We start from the raw sequence: 26583 nt of genomic DNA on the forward strand, positions 1-26583 counted from the left end.
CTTCCATCTATTTCATAAGTAGTGTTCTAGGGAAGCCCCCATTTGTTCTAGATTTTTATACTCTCCATCCTGCCTACACTTACAAGTACTTCATATACTGTTGCTCAGATAACTGGGGAACAAAATTCATATCCTCGTGCAGGTCCCAGACAGTTCACAGTTTTTTCTCTTTCTCTTGCACAAAGATTATAAAACCCTTATGAAAAAAGTAAAAGGGTTATTTCTGGGGCCTCCACCCATTGCAGTCCCTCACTGAATGCACTAAGGAATCTATCATATCTGTACATGCTCCCTTTATTCCATATACTAACAGCTTACTTGTATTCAAGGACAGAGACTGCTATAGCCTGTGACTCTGACTACTTAAAGGAATAACATCCTACAAAGGGTCTACTTTAAGCAAGGTTATTATTTGAAGTAAACAAGAACCTGAAAGGAAGGCATGCTGAAATAGAAACAAAGACTGCACTTCTTCCCTCTTTTCATTTTTTTTTTTTTTAAGAAAATTTTAAAAGCCTTTGCCACAGACAAAACCACACAGCTATTTTCTCACAGCTGTAATTACAGCTCACTGTCACACTAGCTGAACCAGCTCATCTTGCTGGAGGAGAAATATTAGATGAACCTATACTATCCCTGGTGCTTTTATGTTCCATTTTTATCCTCATCCCTGAAGTTGTCTGACCTGTGGGAAGTACTGCTCGAACACTGCTGTATTTCTTAATGCAAGGTAAGCTGGAAACCTTGATCATTTCCGAAGATGAAACTAAGCAGCAACCTATTTAACAGTTTAAACTGCATCAAGTGAAGCTTCAATGATACAATTTTGTGCAACAGAAAAGATTGCAGCACTGCCACAGCCTCCTAAGTCTATGATTTCTACCTAACTCAAAATGAATGCATACACCCCTTCAGCAGGTGGTTTCAAGCGTTTTCAGTAAATAGAGGCAATTTTGTGTTTCTATTCTGTATCATCAGCAAGTTTCATAACAACTTCATCCTGAAACTGGGGAAAAAGGCTAAAGCACCTGATTCTGTCCTACAGATAGCTCAGAGTGTTGGTCTGGATGGGCTATCTATTTATTGTGCCTGCTCATGGGTACAGCCAACGGATCAGAAATGCTAATGAAACATGACTAGTAAGACTTACATCCTTGACTGTAAATGAACTGGGATTTCACCTGTTGGGACTGAAGTCCACAAGCACAATTTCTAGCACAACAACAAACAACTTTTAAAACTTTTCTGAAACTTCTCATAGTTTGTCTTTATGTCTGCTACAGAAAACAACTCAATCTGGTTATCTCGGGAGATAAACTCTAAAAATACTATAATCTCCAGTTTCACGTTTGCTATTGGAGTGCAAAAAGACAATAACTTTCCTCAAAATGGGACTCGGCAGAATACTGTGTCATTTCAGTTACTGTTCGACAAGCAATCAGATACAGATAAGAAAGACCAAAGTTTTCCACCATGAAACGGAAAGAGCTCACATTGCTTTGCACCTGGCAGAAAAATATGCACATCTTATCACAATCTGGAGGTCCTGTGTTTTGCCAGATGACATTTTGTGCTGATTACCAAAAAAGCTCCAGAATACTCTAAAGCTTGGAAAAAAAAAAAAAAAAAAAAGTTTGGTTCCAGGTTCAGAAGAGGTATTTCATTGCTGTTCCTTTAATGTATTTTTTTTTTTTTTTTTTTTTTCTGCTTACTTAGTGGGTTTGTGAATCTCTGAACATATGGGGTTTTCAAATTTATCTTGATATAATTCATGAAGTCAGAACTATTTTCTGATCCAGATGGAAACTAGGAAGAGTTACAAGGGTCTGTTGAAATCAAGCTTTTGCATCTCAACAAGGCACAAAACCACCTGTTTTTTGCTGGCCAAGCCACAGTTAATAACCATTATTACCAGGTAAGCATCCTTTTGCGCCTGTCATCACACATGTCAATCTCTGCATAAATTAGGAACTTAAACCCCAGAGTAGGGAAATAACTAATTTCTGAGGAAAGTTAGGCAAACTAATGCATATGCCTGTCAACCATCACCATTCTCTCACATTATTCTTTTACTCAAGTTTGAAGAAAAAACATCATCAAGCTTAAAATAATTCAGAAACACTCCTATATTGCACCTCAAATTTTGTTCGAATTGAGCTTTTAGTTAAATAATAATAGTAATAAAGAAAAGGTTTTGGTGCATTTAGCTGAGGGAAACTTACAGGGCTAAACCTCTGCATATTCTGAAAGTCACCCTCAGTATATAGAAGCTGATGCAAACAATTATTCAAGTCCAAAAGGTAAAAACAGAAGTGAATATTCAAAGATATCCTTGACTATCCTGGCTCTGCAGAGGCTACAAGACCTTTGTCTGTTTAACAAAGGAAGAGCACCAGCAATAAACCACCACAAAAGCTCCTTTGTGAGATTAGGATCACTTAACTCAATTCAGACCTCTATGTGACACAGGAAAGTACAGCAGAAAATGAGTTACTTTTCTTTTCAGTACAGAGCAGGGCACTATAAAAGCAGCTTTTACATTTATTTCAAGATCTCAGGGTTTCTTCTGACACAGCAGCAGAATGAAGCTTTAAAAAGGCCTTTTATACAGTCATTTGTCAGTCCAGGTGGCCTGGCCATGCAATGAGTCTGCAACATTTTTTCTCAGGCTTCCCCTTGTCCTTTAACGTTTCAATTCACTTTGGAGTCTCAATGACATAGCACTTGCCTACCATTGCTTTCCATTGCTTTCTTCGTTGGCTTTATTAGACCTTAGATTTTGGAAATTGTTAACCCATTTGAAATAGCAGACTCCTGCAATAGTTTTTACTTTCTTATTTTTCCAAAGAATATTGTGTTTTTAATGTAATATCCTGGGCAAGGAAAAGACTTGCCATAAACAATACAATTCTATTACCTGAGTAACCTCTTGAATAAAATAAATTGCAGTAACTGCTTGCATACACTGGGCATTCTAGCTTCAAACTTATTTATGCCTGTGACAGTTATCCAGGAAGGCACATTCTCGTTAAATACTGTAGTTTCTTGTTGACAGCATTTACCCAGAAAGTAGGAAATATAAATGCTAGGATCTCATCAACCAGCTGGAGACTGATCTTTCAGTACCTTGATAAACGCTCAGCAACTGGGTCCCTTCACAACTGCTTCTGCTGGAGGTGGGTCACTACGAACAGGAAAGACAGATTCAGAAGGCAAAAAAAGTAAAAAAATCTCTCTCACGCTTATTTTCAGTAGCTTTTGTTTTAGCTACTTCAGTCTCCATGACAGAAATATCATTGTTTTAGACTCATCTATGTATTTAAGGTGCTTGAAGCCTGATATGTTCCTTCAGTGTTGGATGCTACAATCTGCTTATTTAGGGAAAACCCAAATAATTTGAACACATCCCTAAGTTATGTCTTTGGTTACTGTTCTAAAGTAAATGAACCAAAGCCATAGAAGTGTCAATCAGCACTTCCACTAGCAACTATGGAGACTAGGACACTGAAGTCATTATTTCTCAGTTTTACAGCAAAGAATACCTGCTTGTACAGAACAATCATGTTTTTGGCAACTTGTACTCATTTAACCTTATTTGAAACTTGAATCACCTCTCATTCCTCCACAGATGAAATCTTTTGTACCTCTTTCTACTCTGACTTGATGCCCATTTGCTCACTGTTTACTGCTTATGTTAATCTTGTCTTCATTTCATGCAGCTGAGGAAAGCAGAGCCTATGTGCCTCACAGGATGTAGCCACTTGGCCATATCTGTGCTAATACTTCGTCAAGAGTGGAGCCAACAGCAGGATTTTGATCAGTCTTGAAACCTGTGGGTTGTTCCACGGCCAGAGCTGCTGACACATGGTCATACTACTGCTGGTGGCTTTTATAGAATCATGGAATGAATGTCTTGGGTTGGAAGGGACCTTAAAGACCATCCAGTTCCAACCCCCTGCCACGGGCAGGGACACCTACCACTTCAAGACCAGGTTTCCCAAAGCCCCATCCAGCCTGGCCTTGAACACCTCCAGGCCATTGTGCAAGAAAAGAAAATGTATTCTTCTAAGATCTGGAAGAGGTGGTTCTGTAAGCAATACAGATGGGGATACTGAAAAAAAAAAAAAAGTGAGAAGTAGAATTTCTATAAACATTTCTCCACCACTCAGAAGGCTAATTCCATGTGCCCAAAGAAAGAAAGAAGTTTAATGTACTTGTTTTCATACATGTGATATGGAGTCTTTTAAATATTCCCTGGAATTCTGAAGTGAAAAATAATACAATTTTCTTTTAAGATCTTCCTTATCCGAATGTATCCGTCTACTGGCAAAAATTACTCCTTAACAAGGACAGTGAGAGGTTGTCAAAATAGGAAATAATATAAAATAATCTTTAAATAAAAGTTTAATTCACTCTTACTTTACAGAATATTTATAAGCACCTTATCATTTTACTGTCAGTTCTAAAAAAAGACCAAAAAGAGACTGGAATGATTTTAGTTAGCAAAATATAGGAAACCTTGCAACCAAATGGATACAAGCTAAGCAAAAGCACAGTAATATTTTGTACACCACAACTATAATCAGAATCTGGCATTGGTTTATTCAAATTTTGCTTTCTTGGAAGCAAAGCTTACATGTTCGTAAACATCAAAATAAACATTGCTTAATTTTACAATTTGCTAAACAGATACTTTTCACCCCAAAGGGCAAGCGTAGAGCCATCTATTTGCCTGGCAGTTCTCCTGTTGATCTGTGCTTCAATATTTTTCAAACAATCAAATCCCTTAAAATTCTAATGGTGCTTAAAAATTTCTTCCAATGCTGTGCAAGTCATAGGCAAGGCCATTTTGATTTGTACCCTTCCTTATATTGTTTTTGATCAGTATTTAACTAATGCAAATGTGAAAAACTATACATTTTCAGCAAAATGTTCTGATTTTGGTCCTCCAGTAAAAGACCTTCTGTAACTGTTTACATGGATTTGAATCACAAGCATGTACACAACAAAACCACTATACCAATGTTTCTTGGTCTATGCATAAAAAGTATGTCTTCTACTTACACTAAAACATACAAAAAAATAAACTACAAAAATTGTTTACACTTGATTTCGGCAAAAAAAACAACGGACTTTCTTCAAGAAAAATGATTCTTCTTTTTTCAGCCATCAAAAAAGGAATGCGAGTAAACAATAAATACATGTGCTTTCTCCATATAGACATATTTACACTTGAGTCTTTGGCTTATGTTTAAGTTTCCTTATAAAGATCTTTATGTGATCCAGCCATCATTGCACATTAAAACAAAATAAGCCAGTTTTTTTTAAACTATATATAATATATATATGCAACACTTGAAACGTATAAAGAATGGATCTTACTATCAATCTGCACTGTTATTGTACTTTAACAATGTATCAAAAGAAAAAAAAAGGAAAATTAATACCATATAGGAAATATCGATACATGCAACAGGTGGTCGCTCTACTGTAATTGAGAGACGGCTGCATATACAAACACTTTGCATATACAAAGTCCTAATTTGCGCAAATCTCTTCTGACTCTGGTTTTCATTAAATAGTATTTATGTGGCACTAAATGTTGATACTGTATACAAGCATAGAAACAGATTGAGATCTTTTATTAAGATACACAACTTCATAAGAAAAATACTTTGCATTTAAAATTTACCCCCCCCTCCCCCTTCCCCTAAAATCTTTCTTCACAGGATCAAGAACTGTTGTCAAAACAGCTTATTGAGATTCATATATTTGGTGAACTTTGTCACATCCATTCCAACTAAGAGGTTTCCAGGTACTCCAGTGCAATGTCGTAGCAGAAGCGATATTGCTCCTTTAAAGGGGAGAGAAAAAATAACAGAGAAAAAGTTAAAATCAAAATTCTAAAGCCATAAACAGCAACAGTATCTACAAACAAGAATACATTTTGCCAACTACTATGCAACTTTAACTTCAAGCTTGACTTTTTTGTTGTTGTTGTGTTTTTTTTTTTTTTTTTTTTTTTTTTTTTTTTTTTTTTTTCCCGCTCTATTACACAAGCATATTACCAGCTCTGATTTAAAAACTAACCCTAACCAGCGAAGTGGAAAAAAACCCTGACCATGAAATGCAATGATTTGCTTCTCTGATTTTTTCAGCTTCTGAACTGGTTATCGGACATGAAAAGTTCTCATATCAGCCAGAGCATTCTTGCAGTGAAGCAGCTCAACTCTGATACGCCATTTATATTTAAGTTAGCTAATATTTAGCAGGTAACTAGTGCCTGCTGCTTGGATGGCTGGGGAATATTGAACTATGACACCAAGCTCCCCTGGGCACTCGCTCAGCCCACTTTTTCAGTAGTAATGATGTAAGGTACAGGAGATGAGAATGCACATTTAAAAGAGAAGTTAAAGTTCAAAAGTTCATCATGCTTATTGTTTCCCCTTAATAATCCCTCTGTTCAGAGCCAGTACTTGTGAAGAGGGAGGAGAAGGCAGCAAGAAGAAAAACCAAGGAAATAAATTCAATCCCTATTGTCCTCACAACAAAACAAACCTGCTTTTGTGATTTATTTTTGTTTGCAAAGTAAGCCAGTGTGATCCATTAGCAGGAAGTGGTGGGGATATCTTAAAGGTTTTATTGTGCTGCTCTTTTTTGTTATCTGATCATGCTGCTGAATGTAGGGCACATGACAATGTTGTATATTGGTTTTCCTGGTTTGTTTTCTAACTAACGACTCAACAGCTGCTGCTGTTCAAGAGTTCTGAATAAAAACCCACACAGCACAGAAACATGTAACTACGGAAATTCAGTACCTGCAGATGAAAGCTACAATGGAATTCAGGACTATTTTAAAACTATAAGTTTTCAGATCATTTATCAGAAACATACACAATCTACCTTGGCCTCTCTTTACAGTGACACAAGTAATTTTCCATGTGATCAAACCTGTTTTCCTCACAGCAGTGAACTGAAATCCAGGCAGCAATTCAATGTGTTGTGTCTGAGAAGTCTATAGCACGGCAGATTGTAAAGTATTTGCAGCTAAACCAGCAATACCTAGACCAATGCTATTGCTGCTGCAATATGTTCTAGCTGTTAATATGTTAACCATTTTTTAATTTATGCAGTAGCAATGGATGGAAGTGATACACAATAATTAAGCAAATTGTGCCATGGAAGCTACTTGATACTAAACAAACACTGACACCTGGAAAAAGGGCAGTGTGGGAAAACACAGCTACAGCCATTTTGCTCAATATGTAAGTTCACAAGGTCAGAAGCAATTTTCAGGATGCATAAACTGCAAAACATTTTTAATTTCAATTGGCATCCCTGAATTTCATGCTGTAGGCAGCCATCTGGCTGAAAAGTGACACTGGCTGCTGGCAGTGTGAGAGTCAAATGGCAGAAGCACCAAAACACTGTCTAACCTGCTTTCACATTCAACTACAAGGGAGAAAAAAAATCTACTTGGGGGATGAAGACATTTTTTAAGCCCTTTCCATGATGTTCAGTTTTGGTGACTCAAGTGATGACATGGACAGACATGCTGTATGCACACACATTCAGAAAAGTGAAGTTTGTTTTGAGTTCTGGCAATGTGTGAGTTCTGGCAATGTACATAGAAATATTGTGTTTTGTCTTGTGGTTTTGCTAATTTAGGCTTCTATTGGTTATTAATTTCCAAACACAAGATCCAATAGTCTTTGATTTTAAAGTTGAGGTATCATTTTGACTACTATAAATCTGAGTAACAAACATTACCATTATTCAGTATAGTTTCCAAAACAGCAGTTGTTATTAAATAGTAAAACATGACAGTCTCCATTACAGCTAATTCCTACCAAGAAGAAATACTTTGCTTTGTGAAATTTCAGGATGTTTGTGTGAGCACAACATGCCACAACTTCTCGTCAAGTAGACCAGGTTATTTTGAGAGATTAAAGTTCACACTGTTAAATAAGAATGTTTTCTGTGAAAATAACAGTACCACTAAAAGATGAGTAGCATAAATGCTTAGCCTGGCCTCTCATGGTGCTGACTAGTGTGTACATAACAAATTTCCAACACAAAATGTAACATTTCCCAACCTTATTCTTACTCTAAGAATCAGACCAGCCTCCACTGCATATATACTACAATGGGAGGCCAAAATCCAGGTCCTTTTCTTCTTTTAGCTGAAGTTCCACAAAGGTTGCTCTGTTTTATGGACACAGGACTGAGAACACAGCTCACACAATAAGACAGCCTCCAGCTCCCCGGCCATTTGAAGTAACCCTGATGGACTTGTGCTTACCGGAGTTTCTACCATGTTGGGTTTACTGTTCCTCAAAGTCTTCACAGCATGGAAGACATCGACCACATTCTGCCTTTTTACCATCTCAACCACAATTCCGATGGCACAGAACATCCCACTCCGTCCACCACCATTTCTGTATGCAAAGAAGAGATGATTAAATGTCACTAGGGCGTAATAGAGCATCCAATACATACTTCTGTTCTTTCGCTTGGTAAGCACAAGCAACTCCCACAAAGAGACTGGGTTTTAGCAATCACCTTGCAGTTCCAGTGCATTTGGTCTGAGACACTTGGTGTTTCCGACCGTGTTCTCGGTAATTTGAATTCTGCCCTTGCAGCCCACCATGCCATCCAACTATGCTATAGCCCAGTTAAAATAGGTATTAGAAATTAAAAACCAAGCTCAATGACAAGTACAATGTTTTCCATTTACTTCTGGAAGAAGACTCATTTAAATTGTGTTAGAATATGAGGGTTATCTAGCCAGAGTAATGCCAAAGCATCATTGATTTGGTATCTTGTTGACCTCTGGGGGCACTTCTGAATTATTTTAGTCTTCACTTCAAAGAAATTCAGGTACTTGTTTTTTCTTGTTAAATTTAAATTAGCCACAAAGTTCCAGGTATACTGAGAAGGGGCAGGCAGAAAGGGGCTACAAGGTAATTCCAAACATATACACAGAAGCCGTTTTTTAAAAAAGGAGAAATGTGTAATTTAATTTCTAAGATTTTAACTCTGTATTTAAATCTAGAGGAAATATAAATATGGATACAAATATAAGTACAAATATAAATATAAAGGAAAGAGATTGATCATCCTCTGCTGAAGTAGACAAAGACAGTGCCGTTTTGAAACCCCCAAACTGTTTCTTTTTTTTACATGAAATTTTACTGGTAATACATTTAATGAACTGAGCACTCTTTTTAGAATATTAGACTACTCAGATAAGTAGTCAGTGGTCATTTATCAACAGTACTTTTAGGATCACATTACAGAACTTTTGTTACATTTCTTATATCTGTATCTTTCAGTCTAAAAACCTAAATAATAGGTTTTAATAAAAAAAAAAAAAAAGCAATACAAGATATGCAAGAGGTACACAAAAAATAATTTGGCATTTGGCCAAATTTATTCAGCATAAAATGCTTCCTCTTACCACAAAAATTCAAACTGTACAGAAGAAAATCATCTGTAAATAATTTCCACTTGAAAAAACTTACTATTATGTACAGGGGAGACAATGCACAATATCACTGTAGTATCATATCTAAAATACTCATAGCCATGGTACTTTGACCTGATACAAACCTGAAAGTTGACCAAAGGTTGGCCTACAGTACCAGTGATACATTTTGTTTTTCTTTTATTTTTAAGCAACAAGGACACAAAAATAAGCACACAATAATACTGCCTTTAAAATATTGGTTGAATTTAAAATATGAACCAATTTAAACACATTTATCTGAAGAGTAGCAACTGACTTTCTCAAAACTACTCACAGACAATGAATGATGGTCCGGCCTTCCCCTTCTTCACATTCCTCTTGCCATTTTTCAACCTGGAGGATTAACTTTAAGAAGGATCTCTTGGAAGCTGGTACATCTCTGTGAGAAGCCCATCCCAAATACTGGAACTGTTGCACCATCAGATAGCCCTCTTGTGGCTGAGGGGAAATCAAAGAGGTTTAGGTCAATAGGGCACCCTTACATTTTGGTTTAGAAAACCAAAATATAAAAGTAATATGATACCTAAGTGTTTTTATTGTGGACAGATTACAACATGTATACATTGCATGATAGGTCTGTAGTTAATTCATACTCCTTGGGCTCAACAAAGATTTAAAAAACAAACAAACAAACAAACAAAAAAAAAAAAAAAAAGGAGAAAAGGTAAAATAAGTAACTACATCGAAGATAACATCAAAGTTTATCAGTCAGTATTGCAACCTATCCTGACTAAATGTCCAGGGTTCTGCCTGTCAAGAGGTTTCACTCTTAGCACCAGTAATGAACAAAAATACATTTGTTAAATTTTGAGACCTACAGAAATGAAGAGGCATACCTTTGGCTCAGTTTTAAACTTTCCCATGCATGAACTGGCCCCATTAGAAATAAACAAGTAATATTGGTGCACAAGTATGACCTTTTTCCTTAAATTATGTCTTCCCTTTTCGCCACACTATTATAATCATTGCTGATAGTCTCTGAGCCTTCCATGTGTTAGATGCTGCATGGGAAGAGTTTTGAATAGAATTATGACAACAAGAAAGGCCTCGATTATTGGAAAAATAAATAGTCTGCTCAGTTTCTTGGAGCCAAGGCAGGTGAACAGGAATAGGAATGTGGATTTTTGAAAAGGAAGAATAGTGCAAAGAGAATAGGAAGAATAGAGCACCCCAGAAGGCTGTGCCGCCATTCAGAGGGACCCCAACAAGCTGAAGGGTTGGGCTGAGAGGTACCTCATGAAGTTCAACAACGGCAAGTGCAGGGACCTGCACCTAGGGAGGAATAACCCCAAGCACCAGTATAGGCTGGGGGCTGACCTGCTGGAGCACAGCTCTACAGAGAAGGACCTGGGGGTCCTGGTGGACAGAAGGCTGACCACGAGTCAGCAATGTGCCCTTGCATCCAAGAAGGCCAATGGTATCCTGGGGTGCATTCAGAAGAGTGTTGCCAGCAGGTCAAGGGAGGTGATCCTCCCCCTCTGCTCAGCCCTGGTGAGGCCACACCTGGAGTACTACGTCCAGTTCAGGGCTCCCCAGTACAAGAGGGACATTGAGCTACTGGAGTGAGTCCAGAGGAGCGCTAATAGGATGACCAGAGGACTGGAGCATCTGTCATATGAGGACAGCCTGAGAGAACTGGGCCTGTTTAGCCTGGAAAAGAGAAGACTGAGGGGAGACCTCATAAATGTGTATAAATATCTGAGGGGAGGGTGTTGAGAGGATGGAGCTGGTCTCTTTTCAGTTGTGCTCAGCGAGTGGACGAGAGGCATTGGGCACAAACTGAAGCACAGGAAATTCCATCTGAATATGAGAGGGCACTTCTTTACTGTGAGGGTGACAGAGCACTGGAACAGGTTGCTCAGAGAGGTTGTGGAGTCTCCTTCTCTGGAGATATTCAAAACCTGCCTGGATGCCAGCCTGCACAATGTGCTCTAAGTGATCCTGCTCAGCAGGGAGTTGGACTAGATGATCTTCAGAGGGCCCTTCCAACCCTGGCCATTCTGTGATTCTGTGATGTTTAGAAATAAGATGTAAAGGCAAAATGCACAGGAAACAAAGAGAAGTAGAGGAGTAGAAAATCAAACCACAGTAAAAAAGAAATGGAATAAGTGAAAATAAGAAAGGAACCCCTCCCCCCTCTCTTACTCCCCAAAAAAGGAAATCTCAGCATACAACAAAAAATTGATGTAGTGTAATATTTACCAGTGTGCTCCACACCTCTGCTTCCTGTAGTTTCCAAACAGTGTATGAAGAGCTAAAAATGTTTTTCTTAACTCTGAATATAAGCAAAATAAAGGGTTTGGATAAAATACTAACCACATGCAAACTGATCTCTGTATTTGGAAAAAATCAGTGTGACCAAAATGATGAAGATAAATAATTCTTTATATACACAGTAATCTGTGCCTTGCCCACACCTATTCTTCAACAGCCAACATGTCTTCACTAAGGGCAGATCATGCCTGACGAATCTGGTGGCCTTCTACGATGGGGTTACAGCATTGGTGGATAGGGGAAGAGCAACTGACATCATCTACCTGGACTTGAGCAAAGCATTTGACAGTGTCTTGCACAATATCCTTGTCTCTAAATTGGAGAGACATGGATTTGCTGGATGGACCACTTGGTGGGTAAGGAATTTGCTGGATGGTTGCACTCAAAGAGTTGCAGTCAGTGATCCAATGTCCAAATGGAGATCAGTGAAAAGTGGTGTTCCTCAAAAGTCAGTATTTGGACTGATGTGGTTTAACATCTTTGTTGGTGACGTGGACAATGGAATTGAGTGCACCTTTGCACCCTCAGCAATTTTGCCAATGACACCAAGCCAAGCTGTGTGGTGCAGTCAATGCAGGGACAGGATGCCATCCAGAAGGACCTGGACAGGCTTGAGAAGTGGGCCTGTGTGAACCTCATGAGGTTCAACAAGGCCAAGTGCAAGGTCTTCCGCCTGGGTTGGAGAAATCCCAAGCACAAATACAGTCTGGGCAGAGGATGGATTGAGAGCAGCCCTGAGGAGAAGGGACGTGGTCCTTCAAGGATGTGGTCAAGCATCGCTCATTTGTGGGAAGTAGAGAGTAATTTCTTTCCTCTGCACTTCCACACAGCTTTTACTTGCCTTTTTTTTTTTTTTCCCTTTCCCCCTCCCTTTTCCGCTTTCCCTTTTTTCCCTTTAGTTAAATTGTTGAATTAATAATAATCTTTCCTTAATATATATTTTTTTCATTTTAATTAAATTATCCTTATCTCAACCCATGAGTTTTTCCTTCCTTTACTTCTTCCCCTCCTCTTCTAAGGAGGGGGAGTGAGAGAGCGGTTGTGATTGAGTTCAGCTGCCTAGCACGGTAAAAAACCACCACAGGTGGTCACTATCTAATATTAGATGGTGAGCTGCTCAGTATTAGATGAAAGATAAGAAGTAGTAATGATAAGAAGTAGTAGTTAACTAGGCATTGCTGGTTAACCGCATAGACAACTGCATCATGTGCATCTGTAACTCTTTACCTGTATGCAACATTAGTAAGTAATTTATAGAGGTGAGCTAGAGGAGGATACACCTTGGCAAACAGGGCTAGAGAAGATGCTGTGACAGTGTGAAACAATTTGGGACAGCAAAAAGACAAGATGGTGCAATGCATGAAAGAACTGACGAGAAAGCAAGACTGGCATTGGTACTGAAGTCAAGAAAAGGTGACAAATTTAGGTCAAAGCACAGTGATGCAGAGTTCTTTAGAGGAATTTTCATAGTGTTTTCACACTTCACTTTGTAGGGTGTGTGGTTCTTGTACCTCAAACTGAGAAGGTGATGGTGATATAACCACCCTGAGTACTGCATTTTCTGATTCAGGACAGAAAAGGTCATATGAAATGTATGAACTAAATGCCTGTCACCATATATTACTTATGTGGATACCTCTTTCACAGCACACCAAACAGAATCCTTCTCATACGCATCAGGAAGAACATTACAGAACAACTATCACTCACCGTTCTCTCTGCTTAATGTGCAGCTGTAGAAAAGTTCTGGAAGCTAGCATTAGATTGTGATGCTACATTCTTTTCTGGGTGATGTCTTAATAACATTAATATTTGACTATTGTTCAAAATTAAAAACCATAAGAGTCCAGAGAGTGTTAACAACAGTTACATATTGTTATGATAATACTTACTCTTGTTAGATTGCATATCCTGAAAATTCGGTTTATTACATCACAGTCCATTGAACAGGACATGCATTCCACTTGGATGGGACCGTACCGCAGAATCCCTTCTTCGGGCCAGTATTGCGGGCAGCCCTGTGCCAGAGCAAAATGGGTACAGTTAAATGTTTAGTTACAATATGAGCATTGCCTTGCTCCACTGCAGACATTGCATCTAGCTTTTTACCAGTATTCATTAGTTGCTGTAAAGCAGAGCCACAGAATAACTGTAAAATAACTGCACTGCTCTACATTTTGATCATGTAATGGATTCAGAGCAATTAAAGTACATGACAGTGTATGGAAAACTCAAGCCCCAAACTAACCTGTGCTAAGTCGACTTCATTTAACATGACAAGAGAAGTACAGCCGTAGTCATACACTAATCTCCAGAAATCTTTCACAGTGTTTGGTAAAGGATGTTGCGTGACAATGAAAGCTGCTGGTTGCCTGTAGCTCTGCAAAGGCAAATGATTTTATTAGCATTGGTAGAGGAAGTACTTCATAACTTCCACTCAAACGCTGCAACAGAAATAAAGTATAAATAGAACAAAGCTGTGACATCAATTACAACAGATTTCACTGAAGCTGATGTTAAAAATAACATTGCTGCCTCTAGTAAGAACAAAAAGGCTGCTCTGCTCAGGTCTGCTATCTCCTGTTATGGGCCATGTCTTCCTGCAGTTCAGATGTGCAGATGGAACTGAAGGGGCTCCGCTGGACTCTGCTGAGCTGAAGCTTGGTCCATGCCACTCCAAGCACTGTGCCATGGAGACCCAGCAGAAAACTTGCTCTCTGTTTTGCAAAGATGGTCAGAGAGGACTCAGAAAGTCACCCTGTTTACACCAGGCCACATGTGAGCTTGGAAGCTGACCTGGACACTAAGCTCATCCCCAAGTCCTGTTTCAGTGCCACAACCACAGATCCCATTTTTTTCTTACATGGTTCAGAGTCTTTAATGTTCACTAAGGAGTTTGCCCCAAGAATATCTCAAGCAAACTGTCACAGAAGAACTCCTCAGCGCAGCAGCAAACTAAAACCTTTTAATTCCTCTGCAAGAGAACTCTTCACATTTTGCAAGAGAACTCTTCACATTTTGTTTTCCATAGACAGCGCTGCTAGTTTGAAAGAAGACTCCAGCAACAAGAGCCAGAGAGGAGTGAAGCAGAGCATTGCCTTACAGTGTACTAGGACTCAATGTCAAGCTGGTGGCAACTTTTATGGGACTTCAGTACCGACCTTCAGAGTTACTGGGGCTAATTTCCACCAGAAAGCAGAGGCCAAACAGCAAAATACTATTTTCAGAGGATTCCATTTTCTGCATGCTTCATAATACACAAGTGCAAATAGGGCTTTCCAGCCCTGCACATGTTGCCTCAGATACAAGTGGAGGCAAAGGGGCTATGCCTCTGCAGTACATGAATTACTAGCAGCAAACACAAAAGGAGAGAATAGAAGTTTTTTGCAGATGATATGCACGGAAGAGTTCTGCAGTGAAGGAATACAGATATGAACTGGCAAGGAAGCAACAACAGGTTAATCTGAGAAACAGAGTAAAATGGTGAATACTCTTGTAGGCATATGGGAATTTAAGTGGCCAATTTGAAGATGAAGTACTGGGACTGCTGTTTGCAATGCAGAGATCCCCACATTAAGTGTTTAGCACCTGTGCTAGTAGCACTTGAGCAGTTTTTTACTGAAATAAGTAGATTAAGTTAGTCTAGCACAGAGACCTAGTAGGGTAGCTAAACCACTTCTGGTATATGACCTTGCTTGCTTTCAGATTGACATGAGGGATTGTAATATGCAATGTATTAACATGCCCTCAAAGAGCACAGTGTGAGGCCCAAAAGGAAAAATAAAACTTTTTTTTTTCTTCTACTTACTGTAAATTGTGAAGATAATAAAACTTTTAGCATCAGTACCCATTTGACAACAGAACAAGGAGGGTGATATTTTTTTCCTATTGTTTGCTATTTTTTCCTAATGTGTGAAGCACATTGAAGGAGCAGAATGGACACACAGCCTGTGTCCTACTTCCTCAGTTTGCCCAAGAAGCAAATTGTGAACATCACCTGTCAATTCTTCCCTTATATTTTTAAGAAATAAAACATGTACCAGAGGATGTTTTTCTAGCCCTTTTCCCCATCATTTCTGGTCTTTCCTGAGACAAGAGAACATACTGAGATTAAGATTAAGACCACGTTTTTAAAAAGAGCAGGCAGGATACTTGCTATCACTCTGGGAAGCAGACAACTTTTTGTGGGAACATAGGGACAAGTAAATGTGGAAAGTTTTTGTTTCTGTTTTGCTAGGAAAGTCTCCTTTCCTTTCCCACTGCAGTGGGGTTCCCCTTTCCAAATGAATCAGCATTAAAAGTCAGAAGAAAAAAGAGCATGAAAAAAATTCTATTATCCAAAGTTTTAACCCTGTTCTCAAAACCTTGTTATATGTCTTCATTGTAATGTGCTGCTTTTCAGCATTTTTTTTTCCCTTTAGTACTATCTTTTCTGTCTGTCCTTAACTTGCTTCTGATTGCTCATCCATTATTACATTGCTTGGTTTCTATCTCTGCCTGCCATATACTGGTACACACTCAGATTCCTCCTGCCACACAGCCTTTCTGTCTGCATTGTCCTCTTTTCTCCCCAGATCACACAGCTGTGTTCATTGGTCCCTATCACATCAATTTTATCCAGGTGTTTAATGTAATTTTAACTGCAATTCTAAACAATTTTGGTTACTACCAAAATCCTACTCACTACTCAAATTCATCCATTCAGCCCCTATGACTCTCTAATGGATTGGTCTCACAAATGCTAGTCCTCTATTATTCTAGCACAATAGCTAATTGTGAGATTATGAACTGTATCTTGCTAGCAGATAAATGCTTCCTGCACTAGCTCAGGCAGAGCTCCAGGACAAATACCACTCAGTCCTGATAATTTTTGTTGCTATTTACCATTTTATTTCAGCATCTTTTCTTCATACCACAGTTTCTGACTAATTCATTTTTGAGAAAGTGAGATGCTCTGAAAACCAGGCCACTTATTTATGTATTTACTGTAAAAGTGTCTTTAGGCCCCTAACTTTGGAAATGCACAGGCAGGTATCTGACAGCACATGTGCTGAACTATTTTATCTACCAGACACTGTAAGCAGCTTCACCTCCATTCATCCCATCAATTAGCCTTTTCCCCAATGGTACTTCTGTTGTTCAAGCTCCAAAGATTTTTAAAGATCTGCAACTGCAAATACAAAAAACAAAACACTACCCTATCCCCAAACATGCCAAAGAAACATTTTGTTCTTCTTCCTCTTTGCATAAGAAACAATGTGACCAGCAGGGCTAGGGAGGTGATCGTCCCCCTGTACTCAGCTCTGGTGAGGCCGCACCTCGAGTACTGTGTTCAGTTTTGGGCCCCTCGCTACAAGAAGGACATGGAGGTGCTTGAGCGGGTCCAGAGAAGGGCGATGAAGCTGGTGAGGGGCCTGGAGAACAAGTCCTACGAGGAGCGGCTGAGGGAGCTGGGCTTGTTCAGCCTGGAGAAAAGGAGGCTCAGGGGCGACCTTATTGCTCTCTACAGATACCTTAAAGGAGGCTGTAGCGAGGTGGGGGTTGGTCTGTTCTCCCACGTGCCTGGTGACAGGAGGAGGGGGAATGGGCTAAAGTTGCGCCAGGAGAGTTTTAGGCTGGATCTTAGGAAGAACTTCTTTATCGAAAGGGTTGTTAGGCATTGGAACAGGCTGCCCAGGGAAGTGGTGGAGTCACCATCCCTGGAAGTCTTTAAAAGACGTTTAGATGTAGAGCTTAGGGATATGGTTTAGTGGGGACTGTTAGTGTTAGGTCAGAGGTTGGACTCGATGATCTTGAGGTCTCTTCCAACCTAGAAATTCTGTGATTCTCTGTCTCTCCTGCTCCAACGTACACAGCCTTTCTCATAAACTAGTGATAGTAACTCCATGCTTTTTTTTTCCAAATAAGGTTAACAAAGCTGTTGAAGGGTCTAGAGAAAAGTCTTATGAGGAATAGCTGAGGGAGCTGGGGTTGTTCACTTTGGAGAAAAGGCGGCTCGGGGGGACCTTATTGTACTTTACAATTACCTTAAAGGAGGTTGTAGCAAGGTGGGGATCAGGTTCTTCTCCCAATCACTAAGTGATAAGACAAGGGGATATGGCATTCAAGAATCATGTAGATATGGTCTTCAAGAAGCATGTAGATGTAGAACTTAGTAGCATGGTTTAGTGATGGACTTGTCAGTACTAGGTTAAAGGTTGGATTAGAAGACCTTAGAGGTCTTTTCCAACCTGAATGACTCTATGATTCTGTGCTCAGGTAGGTAATATTTACTTGCAGACAAACAGCAGATATTTTATATGCTGCTGGGATCAGGAGGGCTGGAGAATAGAGCTTTATGTAATGTTCTTGAAAAGGAGAGCTTTCCAGTTGGTCTCATAAGGGTGCAAACAACTAATTATAACAAAACTTCTGAACCAGCAACACAAACTAGTGGGGTTTCCTACCCGTGCCCCCACCTTTCTTTGTTAGCACTGTTTCACTGGGCACTATAGTATGAAAAAATTACCCTTTCTTAAACCAGCATTTTCTCTCATATTATAAAGCTTTTCATGGCACACTACACAGACAAGGGAGATAGTCTCTTACGTCCATAAGAGCAGCATTGATATAGTTGCTGCTCTCCCCATCAATAGTGATTAAGAAAGGCAGACATCTGTCAGGTGGCAGCATATCCATGAAGCGGTTCTTGTCATGGTTCCTTGGCAAGCAGGCTATACTGCAGTCCTCGGCTTGCAGGCGAGGGGTGACAGAATTCAGGGTCTAAGGGAGAGAGGACACTGGCTTTAGCACGTTGACCTGACAGACTTCACTCTCAAGACTGCAGACTCTCAAGAGTCTCTAAGTTATTAATTTAAAATATTGTAATGTGGGAAAACATGAGGCATTAGCAAACAGACATTGGACATTAGCAAATAAATAAACTAATCCTATTTGTCTGATGGGTGCAAAGTTACATTAGCAAATAAGAGATCCTATTTGTTTGATGCTTGTGTTGGAGCTTTTGGAGGGCATTAAACTGCAGGTGTAACAGGTGTTTCACATATCATCGAACAACTTCCACATGACACCATCCCCTCCAAAAGGAATAAAACAAAGAGGATCCTTTGGAGCCCAAACAAGCTATGCCTTAGCTGTGCAAATGCAAGCTAACGCTCTCTTTGGTTCCTAACCAGTGCTCTTTATTCCAGACAAGTACTTACTGAAATTTTATTTAAAGAGGGGTATTTCATATTTAAAACTTCACAAAGCACAAAAAGGTGTTTTTTATTTTGTGGAATACCAGTGAGGGACAAAATACTATAAATGTGATAAAAAACACCTTTCAATTAAAATAAAATAAATATCCATACACACACACACAAAATATTGTCACATGAAGAGTTAGTAGGAACTGCAAATACCTGAAACTCATCTTTGAGATGTGAAGAGTTTGTCTGAGAGTCTATCCTAATCATATCAAAATAAGCAGCTTTGAATTCGCAGACAGGAATGGCAGTTTCCCCACACAGGCAAGCTTCTAGAATGGCATCATGAATAAAGATGTACTGCTCCTACCAAATTAGGCAAAGAAACAAAAATTATTGTCATTGAAAAGCAACCAATCTTTCCTTCCTTTAGGAAAAACGGATCTTCTGCATACTGTAAAACTCAGTCAAGGTAGTGCCTGTCCATCAATACATTAAAAATTGCTTTAGTACAGACACACGCTTGTCATAATTCAGATGCACTTAACAAGGATGTTTTCTTCAGAACCAGTTTATCATCAGTATAAGTTAAACGCACAGACATAGCAACTGGGGGAGGGGGAGAGCAGAGTGTCAGTTTTCTTGTGGTGCTTGTGGGTTTCTGTATGTATGCCACTGACTTGCTGGCTTTACTTTTTTTTTTTTTTTTCATTTTTATTTTTTTCCCGGAAAAAGCTTTCAGTCTTGTGACACAAGCAGAAAGTGTAAATTGCTTCAAGAACTACCTGTGATTAGCAAGCTGATTCTCCTTGTGTGTGTATGCAAGCTAGTACACCCATTGCCTAGTAGTTAGGCAAGTCATAAACATATCTCAATAGGAACAGTGTTTCTTTCCATTATTATTTTTTTTCTGTCTTTCTTGAGAAATCCTGAGTCCTAGACAACTGCATTCCTATTTCAGTCAGGCTTTCTATCAATTTTTACACAGCACCTACACTATTTATTCACCTCAAGAGTTACTAATAGACATAAATCATGTCTATACAGCAAGGTGTGTGAAGTGATCCAGCTTTACCTAGGTCCTGTGGATAGCAATGAGGCTATCCAGCACAAACTTTAACATGTGCCTATAACAAGAGCACGTATCCAGAGAGCACAGCTGTATTCTTGCTGTACAGCTTGTGCTGCCTTATGCATATCACTATGGAGGCATTGCTGTCACTATTGTCTAGATGACCATCACAAGAACCTGCTGCAACTCCATTATGCAGCTCCAGTTAGCTGAATAAGTATGAATCTCAGAGAAAAGATGAGAGGTAAAAGGCAAAAGGGAGAGGAAGAGTAAGGAAGGGTAGTAAGGCTGTTAATTCACATTCAACAGCTGATTAAACCAGGATGGTTGAAGTAGTCAGACTGAAACAGTTCACTCCACACACTTTCCAAAGATTAATGGTCCTGTAGCAGGATTAGTTGATCAGGAACATTTATTCATTCCATAACAGCCATGCCTTGCAGCACAGAACAAAGACTGCAGTGAACTACACTGATATGCATGGCTGCCAATTGCAGAGAATTGCACATAGTCACATTCAACATTACAGGTGAAATAACTTCTCAGGGAGATGTCTGCATGAAGGACAGTGAGATGGCGAACTAGTTCAGAAAACTGGGCTTAATACAGATCAATAAACCAAGTTTCTGTGGCAGCTCAGTGATAATCAGATGGTAGAATGGGAGCTATGACACTATGGCAATGTTTTTTCTGGGGGGCTGCTGAAGGCATAATGGAATACAAGAGGGGCAGAATAGGAAAAAAAGGCTTGGGTTAACAAAGCAAATAAAAGACGAGTTGAAAAGGGAGGATGAAATGTATACAAAGGTCCAGAGGTAAGCCAATTTATGGATAAAGGGAGTAGAGACAGTCCAAAAACGGTGGTAACCAGCTTCAGTTTGGGATTCCTGGAATTACTGTTAGTGGAGCTTGGAAAAGAAGTGACAGACAGACCTACTGTAGGACTAACAGTCCTCTCTGCTTTCCTTTTGTTACAAAGCTAGGTGGGCACTCACTTGTACGAAGACAGAAAGAGCTGGCAGGTTTGTTGTACAACCCTGGCTCTGGGCACTGTTTGTACTGAGTATTGCCTCCCAAAGGAGATAATAACCCCTCAGCACTGTCTGCTCTTTGCCAAATAACAGTGAAATTCTGACCAAGCACGTTTCAGAAAGCTTTGAAGGAAAACTGCCGTACCTCTGTCTGTACCATGTTGATGCGACGGGACCGTAAGGCTTTCACACAGTTGTAGATATCCACAACTCCTTCTCTTTCTGCCATATCTAACATGATATCGATCACAATATAACAACCTGTGCGTCCAGCACCAGCACTAAAAGGATCAGTAAATACTGTTAGGAATAGTCCCATTAAAACAACTACAAACCCATTACTGAGAGTATTTTTACAAAGCCATTCAGTTCTTCTTCATCACAACCACTATCTAATATTTATCTTCTCTCCTTCTCTTCATAATGTCTTCTAAAACTTTTGATGTGCCCAAAATAACCATTTCCCATTAGATTTGATTCACTACATAACATCAAAAAAAAAAACTAAAAAAAAAATCTGTTTTTCTCCTTTTATCACCTAGATCAGTACTTTAAGTAAAAAAATAAAATAAGTTAATTAAACTTAAATCTGGAAAATAATTAAGATGTACTTCAAAAATATGACAGATCTTGTCCCTATTTAATAAGACTAGGGATGATTTCTAAGTGATACATTACAGTAAGAAATTAAAATGTCCATTTTATCAGCTAAACACTAAACTGGCTTAGGCAGCACGCTATCCAGAATACTCCTGCTTGATTTGTTTTTACATCAGCACAGAGAATTTTGCACAGTGAATTTTAAAATCTGTAAAGGGATAGTAACTGTCTATAGAATGTAATTAAACATTTCACAGCAGTGAAAGGAAATTCTGTTTGTGAAAGGACTATGTCCCAACAACATAAACCTTGCAAAACTTGCACAGGAAACAACACTGCGTGTCTGTTGCCACTAACCTCATTCCATCTTCATTCATATACTTGTTTACTTAGATGTAAATTAATAATCTGTTCAGACACTTTATACAACACCAAGCTATCAAAGCAGCTGTATCTACACTTCTCGAATGCTGTCACAAAATTTTTGTAGGCTACCTAAAAAGATAGCCTGGAGTTTAATATGCTTTAGTTGGTGCAGTTCTTTAGAAAGAAGATGTCTAGTTAGTCTATTTAGGAAAGCAGTATTAGTATCTGTTTATTTCCAAAACCTGCTTTAGACAGCCAAATCCTACTGTAGTGTGAATTCAGGCAATTCAAAAAGAAAACAACAAAATCCAAAATATTTCAAAATGATGAATGCTTCACAAGAGACTATTGTAAATGATCATATACATATGTGGAAAAAATCAATCTACTGCATTTGTACACACCTGCAATGGACGACAATAGGTCCTGCACTAGGAGGGTTAGATAATTTGACTCTCCTTATAAATGAAAGCAGGCCTGTGGCATTGTAAGGAACTCCATGATCTGGCCAGCCAGTGAAATGAAACTGTTTAACTTCACGGATTTCATTGTAGCCTCTCTGTAATACAAAGGCAAAAAAAGGTTATGAATTTCAAAGTATTTCATTGACAAGATATCCTCTGACTCAAATAATGGATACCACTGATAGAATCTACATGCCATTTTCATTATTTCACCAATTATTTAAAGCAAAGAACATACAAAGTGTAAAGGCGTTATTGTATTTTAATTTCCATTTTGAAGTTAATCATTCTTACTTTTGCTACTACAGTATGCTAGTTTTTGCCTCATTAAGTATTTTTTATATACATAGATGCATTTTGCATTAATTTTCAGAAGTTTTGCTAATTAAGACAATGACCTGCAACATACACAGGGAAGTAAAAGGACGTATCAGAAGACCACAGTTGTATCATATATCTTGCATTTACAGAGTTTGTTCTTTGATTAAGTGAGATTGGCTCAGCTGCATTCAGGGCAGAGTGAATGGAGATGAATGACAGGCAGGATTCAAAACCAAGTACTTGAGCTCAGCTCAGAAATTTGGCTACAGAGAAAAGGTGAATGTGAGAGAGGGGAGGGTAGCAGTCAACGTTTCTGGCAAATCTAAATCACAGTGTGGCATGCATGTTTGGATAGCCCTGATGCAACACATTACACCCGCAGTGAGATATGGCTGCTCACACTGTGGGCCTGTTAACCACACAGAGGGACTTCATATCCCACAGGAACATGTGCAAGCATACTCCTTGCTACCAGGGAACAATATTTTGCTGAGCCCTTTCAAAATGTGCTCACCCTTCCAAGAGTGAAGGTCCTGACGACGTACTCTGCCAGGGGCTCCACCTCTACACAAGTCACTTTGAAGTCACCATAAACTTCAGTGTCGTCAGGCCAATACTTGTAACACTTGACCTAAATACAAAATGAGGATGTATTTTACACCCAAGAAAAAAATAAAAGCTTGAGGATACATTACTGCACATACTGCATTACCTCACACATTTCCAAAATGAAACTGTACTCACATAACTTGTCATGGATAACGGTTCTGTTGAGTAAAGCACTAGCTGCAAGGAGTTTACACTGCTTTACGTGGCTGTAGTTAGATATCAAATTCATTTCTAAAATGATCTTTTTATTATTTATTTTAGTGCTGAGTTATGCAACACATTTCCACTTTATGTTTAACTGGGATGCATTTCATATCAGTAATCAAACTGTTGCAAGTAATCCCAGATGCTTTATATTACTCCCTGAGGAAAGTGTTACTGCTAAACTGTAAATTGCTGGTTTCTAGTCACTGATATAGAAGTACGTTTTCTCAGCAGTATACTTAGCTGTGTTCATTTGAGTGACCTAATATGGAAATCTGTTTTGCAAAAAAACGAATTTTGGATTCAGACGATTTTTCACTAAGTGAACCCAGCATAGCTTCATTTATCTGTGGTGGCTCTTCAGAAGTTAGCTTTGTTTTAATGCAATACTGTAACCTGCAACAACATGTGGACTATCAACCTGACCCCTTCCTCTGTTCTCTGGATGCAAGGTGGTCCTTCACAAGACTCATCTACATTCTGCTAGTGGTATGTTTTGTCAGCAAGTTTTTCTTGAGGCTTGCAGCATTAAAAGAAAAGTGAAACAAAAACTTACTCTTCCAACTTCCACTAAATTCGTGACCATCACAACACAAGCTGATTGCTCCTGCCATATCATTCTCCAGAAATCATACACAGTCTCATGAACTGGACCTGTAAGAAAAACGCCAGATACAACTGTGTAACAAAACAACAGACAAAGCAAACACTAAAAATAAAATCCATAACTTTACAGAACTGACACATACAAATGCACTTGTTCAAAGATGAAAGCTTCATGAAACCACATCATCACACCTGTTTCTAGACTACATTGTTATTTCTAACCAGTGCTGAATCTCCTCAGTTTAACTGAATTACCACTTGAAAGAAATGAAGCACTGGAAGTGCCTTGAAAACTACAAGGACACAGTAACGTGCAACTACATCTACACTAAGTTTGCTTTACATGAACTAAATAATGTGTTAAGTGTGAATTTCTTTGTGATGTTCACCAAGGTGCTGGTGATACCAGTGGTGAGGCTGGTGGCACAGACCTCGTGCACTACCATCTTGCTCCCAGGAAAGCACACAGCCATGAGCAGATGCTGAAGCACAAACTTCCCACTGAAGGGCATTTAAACTAATTTAAGTACTTTTTCATGAAGCGAACAAGGAGCACTTATTTAAGGTATGCTCCTGCTCTGCTGCAGAGACGAGACATATTCAGTTGAGGGGCAGTAGCTTTTACCCTGTTACAGTCATCTCGGAAACAGCTCCCTGACCACAATGCGGTAGTACTGTATGTTTACTGTGCATGATATACATCTGAGGGCTCAAGAATGATCCTTCATGCGCCAGATCAGAGGCTGCACACTAAGGCAGCAACATAAGTGTATCCTGTACACACTACAATGTGCAGACATTTAGTAAAATAGAAGTAAAATACAAATGTAGTAAAATACAACTGCCATAGAGATTCCAGTTAAAACCGCATTTATACAAAAATAAAAAACTGTGGACAGAAATTTAAAAAACCTGCTTTAAAACAAGTGTTTAGTTTGCCCATTTTTGTGTTCATGTACAATCAAGCAAGAGCATGAATAATGGGTTATTTCCAGCCAGCTATCTGATTGTACTCACAGATCAAATAATGACACATCTAAATCTAATTATTTTTATTTTAATTCATAGACTATGATTTCCTTCATTTCTTCTCATTTCTTTCTGCAAAGAGGCTTTGTCCCTCTTTGGCCTTACTTCACCCAGATTTAGTGAGACAGTGTTTAATTTATCATTATTATCTTCACCATCTCCATCATGGACAAAATCCTTAACAGTAAAATAATATATTGCAAAATGGGAAGAAAAAAAGGCCCTGAGGCAGGTTGAAACTGTTCTCTTCTCTGTCCACATGCCTCTTTTCTCTATTCATCTTCATAAATGGAAATCATGGTAGTAGCTAGTGACTTTATTAGCTGAATTTAGCACTTAAAGAGTTGCTCAATATCTAATTAACATGACAAATTAGTGAAACTTGTGCATTTATTCACATTCCAACTGAGCAATACTATGTTCATTTACCATAACACAAAAAGACAACTCACAATATTGGATATACTTTATTTTCATCTACTTTCATTCTAGCAAAATTCTGCTGGACATTGCAAAGAGCATTTATTAGGTTTGATTAATAGCAGCCATATCCTTACCTTGGGTTGCAATGTAGTGACTTGGTCTCTGATATCCCTAAAACAGCAATACAAGTTAGTCTGAGTATCATATTACTAAGAGGGAGGGGAAAACAAAAGCATAATGTACAACAGAATTCTTATGTCTAGACAACCTTTTCAGAAAAGACCAATATTTAAGAGTAGCATGAAGCTCAAAACCTAAAAAAACCTGTTAATGCTGAAAAGGTTTGAATGACAACAAATAAAATGAAAATAACAACATCCGACTTAAACAGACACCATAGTATACCAGAAAGGAGAATTTTAGACAGGTCCCTTGGGCATAAAATCTCATCCTCCCTCGGCATTATCTTCCTAGCTGAGTAAAATGGAGCATTTGTTTAAAATTTAGTAAAAATTGTCTTTGCCACCAGATTATCTCAATATTCAATCAGTGCTCCCAACAATTTCAACAGGAAAAAAAAATAAAAAATACACATCTTTTGCCTTCTTACAAAATAGAAAATTATTGCAATGCATGTGCACAAAATCAAGGCCTTACTGCAAGGGAATCATCTGCAAAATATTTTGCGCTACTGCACAAAGTGTGCATGTACTACACTGCACATGATACACATGAGTATATACACATACATATATATAGAGAGAGAGAGGTAAATAGACAACCCTACACAACCAGGTTTCCACTTATCTGGGTATATGCCAACTCTAGCTGTACCACACAGCATTAAACAGCAAATGTCTGCATAGAA

The 26583-nt window shown here is 38.8% G+C and overlaps 1 protein-coding gene and 1 long non-coding RNA gene across 12 annotated transcripts in view; one reads left to right on the forward strand and one right to left on the reverse strand.

Moving 5' to 3' along the window:
- Window positions 1-1738: 1738 nt before the first annotated feature.
- Window positions 1739-5019, forward strand: LOC311434803. The gene is made up of 2 exons (XR_014691742.1): window positions 1739-1915; window positions 3720-5019. It is a non-coding gene; the product is annotated as an uncharacterized lncRNA (long non-coding RNA).
- PTPRK (protein tyrosine phosphatase receptor type K) overlaps window positions 4583-26583 on the reverse strand; it is a 413276-nt gene continuing 391275 nt past the window's right edge. For all 11 annotated transcript variants that reach the window (XM_084515260.1, XM_084515257.1, XM_084515265.1 and 8 more), the window contains 12 exons: window positions 25850-25886; window positions 24214-24311; window positions 23359-23475; window positions 22464-22618; window positions 21239-21374; window positions 19207-19356; window positions 18392-18565; window positions 14052-14183; window positions 13696-13821; window positions 9804-9967; window positions 8303-8438; window positions 4583-5854 (listed from right to left, as the gene is read on the reverse strand). In XM_084515260.1, the coding sequence (XP_084371386.1) occupies window positions 5801-5854; window positions 8303-8438; window positions 9804-9967; window positions 13696-13821; window positions 14052-14183; window positions 18392-18565; window positions 19207-19356; window positions 21239-21374; window positions 22464-22618; window positions 23359-23475; window positions 24214-24311; window positions 25850-25886 (1479 nt within the window). In that variant the 3' untranslated portion in view covers window positions 4583-5800. The remainder of the gene's footprint in view (window positions 5855-8302; window positions 8439-9803; window positions 9968-13695; window positions 13822-14051; window positions 14184-18391; window positions 18566-19206; window positions 19357-21238; window positions 21375-22463; window positions 22619-23358; window positions 23476-24213; window positions 24312-25849; window positions 25887-26583) is intronic.

Source organism: Aythya ferina (genome assembly GCF_964211825.1).
Source record: "Aythya ferina genome assembly, chromosome: 3".
NCBI lineage: Eukaryota > Metazoa > Chordata > Aves > Anseriformes > Anatidae > Aythya > Aythya ferina.